Source organism: Indicator indicator, chromosome W, assembly GCF_027791375.1.
Source record: "Indicator indicator isolate 239-I01 chromosome W, UM_Iind_1.1, whole genome shotgun sequence".
NCBI lineage: Eukaryota > Metazoa > Chordata > Aves > Piciformes > Indicatoridae > Indicator > Indicator indicator.
Genome location: NC_072052.1, coordinates 371,746 through 381,831, shown reverse-complemented (window position 1 = coordinate 381,831; position 10,086 = coordinate 371,746). Strand labels below are relative to the sequence as shown.

The 10,086-nt window shown below is 47.1% G+C and overlaps 1 protein-coding gene across 1 annotated transcript in view; it reads right to left on the bottom strand.

The window, feature by feature from the left end:
- The window catches only part of LOC128979116 (ras GTPase-activating protein 1-like), a 203,148-nt gene that overhangs the window by 12,032 nt on the left and 181,030 nt on the right, over positions 1-10,086 (bottom strand). The window contains exons 22-23 of the mRNA XM_054397213.1: positions 768-837; positions 240-350 (exon numbers count right to left, since the gene is read on the bottom strand). Of these exons, the coding sequence (XP_054253188.1) occupies positions 240-350; positions 768-837 (181 nt within the window). The remainder of the gene's footprint in view (positions 1-239; positions 351-767; positions 838-10,086) is intronic.

Below are 10,086 nucleotides of genomic sequence, written 5' to 3'. Positions count from 1 at the left end.
AGGGTTTGAAGGGGGTGGGTGATGAAACCAGTCTCTCTGGAGAGGAGAGAGACATCAACTACAGTTAGTCGAGAAATGAGAAGCCCAGCTGAAGTGCATGTACACCAATGCACGCAGTATGGATAAAAAACAAGAGGAACTGGAAGACATTGGTTCACCAGCAAAACTATGATGTAGTTGCCATTACAGAAACATGGTGGGAAGATTCACACAATTGGAGTACTGCACTGGATGGTTACAAGCTCTTTAAGCGAGACAGGCGAGGGAGAAGAGGAGGAGGGGTGGCCCTGTATATTAGGGAATCTCTTGACGCCACAGAACTTGAGGTAGAGGATGAAAGCATTGAGTGCCTGTGGGTTAAAATCAGAGGGAGGGCTAACAAAACTGACATCCTGGTTGGAGTCTGTTATAGACCACCCAGTCAGGATGAAGTGGTCGATGAAATATTCTATAAGCACCTGGAGGCTGCCTCAAGATCATCAGACCTTGTCCCTGTGGGTGACTAACCTGCCAGACATCTGCTGGGAGCTTAATTCAGCAGAGAGGAGGCAGTCCAGAAGGTTCTTGGAGTGTATGGAGGACAGCTTCTTGACACAGATGTTATGTGAGCCTACCAGGGGTCAGGCCCTGCTTGACCTGCTGTTCTCAAACAGAGAAGGGCTGGTGGGAGATGTGATGGTAGGAGGCTGTCTAGGGTGCAGTGACCATGAGATAGTGGAGTTTTCAATATGCAGGGAAATAAGGAGGAGCAATAACAGAACCCTTACTTTGGACTTCCGGAGGGCAAACTTCACCTTATTTAAGCAACTAATTCGGAGAGTTCCCTGGGTAGCAGCCCTTAAGAACAAAGGGGTGCAGGACGGTTAGACCTATTTCAAACAGGAACTCCTGAAGGCACAGGAACAGGCTGTGCCCATGTGCCAAAAGATGAGCCGTTGGGGAAGGCGACCGGCCTGGATGGGCAAGCATCTCTTGAAGGAATTAAGGGGAAAAAAGAGGGTGTATCACCTTTGGAAAGGGGGAGGGGTAACTCATGATACGTTTAAGGATGTTGTTAGATCATGTAGGAGAAAAATTAGAGAGGCAAAAGCCAAGTTAGAACTCAAACTGGCCACTGCTGTGAAAGACAATAAAAAGCATTTTTATAAATATATTAATGCCAAAAAGAGGGGCAAGAAGAACCTCCACTCTTTATTGGACTTAGAGGGGAATATTGTAACCAAAGATGAGAAAAAGGTTGAGGTACTAAATACCTTTTTTGCCTCCATTTTCAACAGCAAGGCAGGAGGACTTCAGTATAACTGACCTCCTGAACTGGTAGATGGGGTCAGGGAGCAGTATAATACCCTTGAAATCCAGGAGGAAGTAGTTAGGGATTTGCTGAGCCACTTGGATACTCACAAGTCCATGGGACCAGATGGGATCCATCCAAGGGTACTGAGAGAGCTGGCAGATGAGCTGACCAAGCTGCTCTCCATCATTTTCCACCAGTCCTGGCTCACCAGACAGGTCCCAGATGACTGGAAACCGGCCAATGTGATGCCCATCCACAAGAAGGGCCGGATGGAGGAACCTGGAAACTGCAGGCCTGTCAGCCTGACTTCAGTGCCAGGCAAGATAATGGAGCAGATCATCTTGGGGGCAATCACAGTGCACCTGCAGGATGGCCAGTGAATGAGGCCCAGCCAATATGGATTTAGGAAGGGTAGGTCCTGCCTGACCAACCTGATCTGCTTTTATGATCAGGTGACCCACCTGGTTGATGTGGGGAAGGCTGTGGATGTAGTCTACCTGGACTTCATCAAGGCCTTTGACATCATCCCCCACAGCAAACTCCTGGCCAAGCTGTCAGCCTGTGGCTTGGACAGGAGCACTCTGTGCTGGGTTAGGAACTGGCTGGAGGGCCGAGCCCAGAGAGTGGTGGTGAATGGTGCCACATCCAGCTGGCAGCCTGTCACTAGTGGTGTCCCCCAGGGATCAGTGTTGCACCAAATCCTGTTCGATATCTTTATTGATAATCTGGATGAGGGGATTAAGTTCACCATTAGTAATTTTGCATACGACACTAAGTTGGGTGCAGCTGTTGATCTGTTAGAGGGTAGCAGGGCTCTGCAGAGGGACCTTGACAGGCTGGACAGATGGGCGGAGTCCAATATGATGGCATTTAACAAGTCCAAGTGCCGGGTGCTGCACTTTGGCTACAACCCCATGCAGTGCTACAGGCTGGGGTCGGAGTGGCTGGAGAGAAGCCAGGCAGAAAGGGACCTGGGGATACTGCTTGACAGCTGGCTGAACATGAGCCAGCAGTGTACCCCGGTGGCCAAGGTAGCCAATGGCATCCTGGCCTGCATCAGAAATAGTGTGGCCAGCAGGAGCGGGGAAGTCATTCCGCCCCTGTACTCAAGAATCAAGAATCAAGAATCAAGAAGGTTGGAAGAGACCTCAAGGATCATCGAGTCCAACCTGTCACCCTACACCTCATGCCTATCTAAACCATGGCACCAAGTGCCACGTCCAATCCCCTCTTGAACACCTCCAGGGATGGTGACTCCACCACCTCCCTGGGCAGCACATTCCAATGGCCAACCACTCTCTCTGTGAAGAACTTTCTCCTCACCTCCAGCCTAAACCTCCCCTGGCGCAGCTTGAGACTGTGTCCTCTTGTTCTGGTGCTGGTTGCCTGGGAGAAGAGACCAAACCCCTCCTGACTACAACCTCCCTTCAGGTAGTTGTAGACAGCAATGAGGTCTCCCCTGAGCCTTCTCTTCTCCAGGCTAAACAGTCCCAGCTCCCTCAGCCTCTCCTCATAGGGCTTGTGCTCAAGGCCTCTCACCAGCCTTGTTGCCCTTCTCTGGACATGCTCCAGCAATTCAACATCTTTCCTAAACTGAGGGGCCCAGAACTGGACACAGTACTCAAGGTGTGGCCTAACCAGTGCTGTGTACAGGGGTACAATGACCTCCCTGCTCCTGCTGGCCACACTATGCCTGATGCAAGCCAGGATGCCATTGGCTCTCTTGGCCACCTGGGCACACTGCTGGCTCATGTTCAGGCGCCTGTCAACCTAGTACCCCCAGGTCCCTTTCCACCTGGCTGCTCTCCAGCCACTCTGACCCCAGCCTGTAGCTCTGCATGGGGTTGTTGTGGCCAAAGTGCAGCACCCGGCACTTGGACTTGTTGAATGCCATCATGTTGGACTCTGCCCATCTGTCCAGCCTGTCAAGGTCCCTCTGCAGAGCCCTTCTACCTTCTAACAGATCAACACCTGCTCCCAGCTTGGTGTCATCTGCAAATTTACTGATGATGGACTCAATCCCCTCATCCAGATCATCAATAAAGATATTGAACAGGATGGGGCCCAGCACTGATCCCTGGGGGACACCACTAGTGACAGGCTGCCAGCTGGACGTGGCACCATTCACCACCACTCTCTGGGCTCGGCCCTCCAGCCAGTTCCTAACCCAGCGCAGAGTGCTGCTGTCCAAGCCACAAGCTGCCAGTTTGGCCAAGAGTTTGCTGTGGGGGACAGTGTCAAAGGCCTTGCTGAAGTCCAGGTAGACTACATCCACAGCCTTTCCCAGGTCCACCAGGCGGGTCACCTGATCATAGAAGGAGATCAGGTTGGTGAGGCAGGACCTGCCCTTCCTAAATCCATGTTGGCTGGGCCTGATTCCTTGGCTATCCTTCAGGTATGCAGTGATTGCCCCCAAGACAATCTGCTCCATGATTTTCCCTGGCACTGAGGTCAGGCTGACAGGCCTGTAGTTCCCAGGTTCTTCTGTTCGTCCCTTCTTGTGGATGGGCGTCACATTGGCCAGTTTCCAGTCTTCTGGGACCTCTCCAGTGAGCCAGGACTGGTGGAAAATGATGGACAGAGGCTTGGCCAGCTCATCTGCCAGCTCTTTCAGCACCCTAGGATGAATCCCATCAGGTCCCATGGACTTGTGAATATCCAAGTGACTCAACAAGTCTCAAACTAATTCCACATGGATTTCAGGAGTACAACACTGCTCCTTGACCCCATCAACCAGCTCAGGAGGCCAGTTATCCTGAAGTCCTCCTGCCGTACTGTTGAAAATGGAGGCAAAGAAGGTATTTAGAATCTCAGCCTTCTCCTCATCCTTAGTTACAATGTTACCCTCCACGTCCAATAAAGAGTGGAGGCTCCTCTTGCCCCTCTTTTTAGCATTAATATATTTATAAAAATGCTTTTTGTTGTCTTTCACAGAAGCGGCCAGTTTAATTTCTAACTGTGCTTTTGCCTCTCTAATTTTTCTTCTACATGATCTAACAACATCCTTATATCACCACATAACATATCACTAGTTGCCTCCCCCCCTTTCCAAAGGCGATAAACCCTCTTTTTTTCCCTTAAATCCTTCAGGAGCTCCTTGCTCATCCAGGCCGGTCGTCTTCCCCGCCGGCTCGTCTTACGGCATGTGGGAACTGCCAGTTCCTGTGCCTTTAAGAGCTCCTGTTTGAAGTAGGTCCAACCATCCTGGACCCCTTTGATCTTAAGGGCTGTTACCTAGGGAACTTTCTGAATAAGTTGCCTGAACAACCTGAATTTTGCCCTCCGAAAGTCCAAAGTGAGGGTTCTGTTACTGCTCCTCCCTATTTCCCTGCATATTGAAAACTCCACTATCTCATGGTCGCTGCACCCTAGACAGCCTCCAACCATCACATCTCCCACCAGCCCTTCTCTATTTGAGAACAGCAGATCAAGCAGAGCCTTACCCCTGGTAGGTTCACCTAAGAGCTGCATCAGGAAGTTGTCATCCATGCACTCTAGGAACCTTCTGGACTGTCTCCTCTCTGCTGAATTAAGTTCCCAGCAGATGTCTGGTAGGTTAAAGTCCCCCACAAGGACAAACTCTGATGATCTTGAGACAGCTTCCATCTGCTTATAGAATATCTCATCGGCCTCCTCATCCTGGTTGGGTGGTCTATAACAGACTCCAACCAGGATGTCAGCTCTGGTTAGGCTACACCTTGAGTACTGTGTCCAGTTCTGGGCTCCTCAATTTAAGAAGGATATTGAGATACTTGAATGTGTCCAGACAAGGGCAACGAGGCTGGTGAGAGGTCTCGAGCACAAGCCCTATGAGGAGAGGCTGAGGGAGCTGGGGTTGTTTAGCCTGGAGAAGAGGAGGCTCAGGGGAGACCTTATTGCTGTCTACAACTACCTAAAAGGAGGTTGTAGTCAGGTGGGGGTTGGTCTCTTCTCCCAGGCAAGAAGCACCAGAACAAGAGGACACAGTCTCAAGCTGCGCTAGGGGAAGTTTAGGCTCGAGGTGAGGAGAAAGTTCTTCACAGAGAGAGTTGTTAGCCATTGGAATGTGCTGCCCAGGGAGGTGGTGGAGTCACTATCCCTGGAGGTGTTCAAAAAAGGATTGGACATGGCACTTGAAGCCATGGTTTAGTTAGTCATGAGGTGCTGGGTGATAAGTTGGACTTGATGATCTCTGAGGTCTTTTCCAACCTTGTTGATTCTATGAAAAGACGGAGAAGCCGCAGCGGAAGCAGCTGCAGTGGGAGAAGCAGTACCTCTTCAGCAGCGGTACCGATCCCCCCGTCCCGTCCATCATCCCTGTCCCGTCCCCCATTTCTCCTAACAAGAAAGTTAACCTTTTCCTGTCTTTCCAAGAGGGATCTAACGAAAATAAAAAAAACCTAGAAAATTAAGTGACTGCTTCAGATCTCCATCACTGCTTTGTAAATTCATGCCAATGGTCTGCTAATTCTGAGCCTTACATAATAATTCCTGTGGGTCCTAACAGGATTGGTATGGAATTCTTAATTCATAAAAGGGCTCAAATAAGTGTCTTTAATATACAACAAGCAAAAAGCCTAGGAATTAAACCATCCAGTAAAAGAATAAAAATATTGGGAATTACAGGGACATCTGATACCTGTTCCATGGCCAGAACACGGGTATGGTTACTAAGGGAGAAAGGCAGCACAATTGTGGAAGTTGCTTTAAGCCCTTATCTGGGAAATATTTGGGGATTTGATGTCCCAGCTGAAAAAAGGTGGCACTTCCCTAATGGTTTGCTCTGGAGTTTTGGAAGCAAATGGGGTGGAAGCAAATGGGGTAAAAACTGCAAGTGTGATCCTCTGCCAGTGGCAGCTAAACAGGGCATTGCAGAGGTAATTGCTCACCTGGAAAAGAGGCAAATGTACCCATTCCCCATATAATTCTCTGATTTGGCCAGTCTGTAAACTGGATGGATGATGGTGGCTGACAGTTGACTGTAGGAAACTGAACAGCAAGACTCTGTCATTAACAACCGCAGTCCCAAGCCTTACATCGGTGGTGACAGAATTCAAGCTGCTTCCCACACATGGATGGCCACATTAGACATAAAGGACATGTTCTTCATGATTCCTTTGAGAGGAAGATAAAGCTCAATTTGATTTTACCTGGCAAGGGGTTCAGTATAACTTTAATTGGTTACCCCAAGGTTCCAAACACTCTCTGACTATTGCTTACAACACTCTGGCTGCACTAGTGAACACTGTAAAAGTGCTAGAAGATGTCTGCATATGCCAGTATATAGATGACATGCTGATTGGTGGTGATAACAAAGAACAGGTTGGCTTAGTAGATGAAGCCATTTGGAAGTTCCTAACCAAGAATGGGTTAGACATTCCACCTGCCAAGTGTCAAGACCCAGGGCAAGAAATTAAATTTCTTGGAACCTGGTGGGTAGCTGGTGCAATTGCAGTACCTGAAGACACCCTGGAAGTCATTGAAAAGGGGCAAATAACAAGCAGCATAAAAGAACTGCAACAACTGTTGGGTACATTGGTCTACTGGAGGAAACATATTCCTGGATTTTCAGTAATTGCTCATCCCTTATATGATCTTGTGGCAGTTTGAGGCTGGTTGCCTTTAAGAAAAGCCACAAAGTTGAAGTCCTCCAGGGGCTAGAGAGTCCAGGAGGAGGACCCAGGAAATTGTAATTTTGTTATTCAATACCATAATTCTGCTATCTCTTTATAAGCTGTCAGCAAGCCCAACTCGGTCTCTTTTCTCCCTCCTTTCGTCTCTCCAGAGGGAGTCCTTATTTGGTAACATGGGGAAGTGTTGCAGCCACTGTTCTGAGGGCAGCTGCTGGATGCATGCAGAGTGCATGATTCCTTAGCTGACCAATTCCTTAGCATGCTGCGTAGAGCAAAATAATAGCATTCCACATGTGCCAAGAACAACATCCTCACGTTGGCACCCTTTGGTTGGAACATACTGCAGAAGCCACTTCCTTGACATGCTGGCACCTCTTATTGGGAAAAAATTTTAGCTTATATATGTGGTTGGATTTTACTGGTTAAGTGATTGATAACAAAGAGTATAAAAAACAACCACTCTGAGCAATAGTCACTTTGGCTTTGGTTAGGGTCTTGGCTTAGGGCTGCTAGGGACTTCTGCTTCTGTTACTTAGCTACTTCTGGCTAGGGCTTCAGTGTAGGGATGCTGGGACTACTTCTGTAAGTGGGACTCTAAGACCTTAATGCAAAGGATTATATAATGCTACAATAAAGGACTTCTGGGAGGACTTCTGAGATTCTCTGCTCTCTGCATTTCTGGAATCTCGTTGCTATACGGCAATGGAGTTCATGCCTTCATTCATCACCCAATGGCTCCCAAATCAGGAAGAACAACAGGGGAGGAGGCCTGTTTGTGGCCTTCAGAGGCCTGGCTAATTTTTCCTGTGCAATCTTGGCCTGTTTAGGCCTAATGGAAGGGAGACAAGGGAAGGTGGGGGGAGAAAAGGAGCACTGGGGCTTGTGGTTTAGTCTGGTTGGGGGAAGGTTTTGGGGGATTTTCATGTATTAGGTGTTAAGGATTTGTGTGTTCTGTATTTTCCTGTATATTTTTGAATATAATCCTGTATTTCTCTCCACTTCAACAAGAGCGTCTTTGTTTTATTTCCTTTTGGGAGTAAAATTATTTCTGTCCGCTCTTTAAATGAAGACAGATCTACTCAGGAAACATAGAACCTGGGATTGTACTCCAAGGCACATGGAAAGCTTTAATGTCTTAAAAGATGTGCTTAATGCTTATCAGCGGCTGGGTCCATTACACCCACAAGATGCCTTAAGGGTCGAATGTTTTTTTTCTGAGCATGCATCATACTGCAGGATATTCCAGAAGGGACCAAAAAACCCAAACAGACCCCTTATTATTTTTCCTCAACTTCATTTAAGGACACCAAGAAAAGGTACTTGGAATGGGAAAAGGGACCCCTCTCCCTAACCAGGGCTGTCAAGGAAGCAAAGAAACTGCGTACTTCACAAGACATTGTGGTGCAAGGCCCTTTTCCCCAGCTAAAATCAATCCTCAAGGGATCACCTCCACCTGAGGTGTTGCCCAGAAAGCCACAGTAAGAAAATGGTATGTCTACCTGGAGGGAATTGGACAGCTAATGCAATTGAAAGAGGGTCCAACAAAGGTTTCTAAATTATAACAGCCTGTGAATCCAGACACAGTTCTGTTAGGTCAACCCTACAAGCCTTCTCCAATTAAGGAAGCACCAGAAGTGACCACAAACTTGAATATAGAAGGAGTATGATTCACAGATGCATCCTCCCACCATGTGGGATCCCAGTAGCATTACAAAGCAGCAGCATCAGAGATTGGCACGGGCAGGATGGTCACAGAAGAAGGTGAAGGCAGTGCACAGGTAGGAGAATTATGTATAGTCATGCTGGCTGTAGAGAATGGTGCTAAGGCCATCTACATGGATTCCTATGCCACCTATAATGGTGCCACTGAGTGGATATATCAGTGGGAATCCAACCAGTATGAAGTAGGCCACACCAAAGTCTGGAGGGCTGACTGGCAAAGATTGTTAGAAATAGGCTGGTCAAGACCCGTTAAGGTAGGACGGGTAAAAGGACATTCCAACAAGGAAACACCTGCTGGTAAATGGAACCAGCAGGTCGACTACCTAAAGAGAATTAGCATAGTACATAATGAAAGGAAAGACTGGGAGAGATTGGCTGAGTGGCTCCATATTAAAAGAGGTATGACAACATGTGAAACAATTATTACAGCTTGTCCACAACGTTGGATGAAGCTGAAGGCCAAGCATCCAAACTAAGCCCCATGTGGCAGTTTATGGCTATGCCTTTAAAAATTTTTCACAGATTTCAAGCAGAAAGTAGTAAAAATGTAAATAAATCACTATGGGTGTAAAAAGGAAAATAATGATTATTCTAAATTATTCCATTGGAGGGATATCTCCCATAAGATTTGGTTCCCAAAACAATCTCTAAATCTCTAGTTCTTCTCTTCTTGTTTCTTCGCTGGGGAGCTTCTAACAGGCTTTGCTGACCTTGGCTGCATTGTTTTTTTCTGGTATTAACTTTCTCTGCTTCTTTTTTTTTTCCCTCTTGTATGGGGGGAGGGGGGGGGGAGGCAGGGAGGCAGCTTTCCTTGGTCTTTTGGCCAGGGAAAGGGTCCTTGTGCTGTTTTATTAATTGTAAACACCTGTAAATATTGTAAATACTGTATATTTGCACATATTCATTGCATTCCATTGTAGATTGTAGTTTGGCTTGTAAATACAGCTCCATTTGCTTCCAAACTGAGCTAGTCTGGTAAAGATAATGTTGGGGGGGGGGAATTTTCATCCCACCACATTACAAAAATAATTGGTGCCTGTTCAAAGTGGGGCGATTGCTTGATTGATTAATTCCTGCTCAGATTAAGAAAGCAAAATGAAGCTGCTTTGGGTTTTGTGGCATTTGCTGTATTCTGTGTTGAGTGTAATGTTGTATAAATGGTGTGTTTCTGCAATGATTGATAAAATAGGCAGATATGTAGCATATAAGCTGTTTCTTTGGTTTAAATACAAGTTAAAGAGGTTTGGTGATTCCTGGCTAGGATTTATTGGTTTAGGAGGACATAAAAATGCAACTGTGACCGTCCCTTCTGAGATTTTTGAGTTTAGTGTTCCTGTTTCTGAGAGTTATCTCAGTAATTGGAATCCTAAGATGATCTATTTGCTGTGCCTAAATTTGCTATTTGTAGTGGTGATTGTTGGTCTGCTAATAGCATTGTACTGAGAGAGACATGCAGCT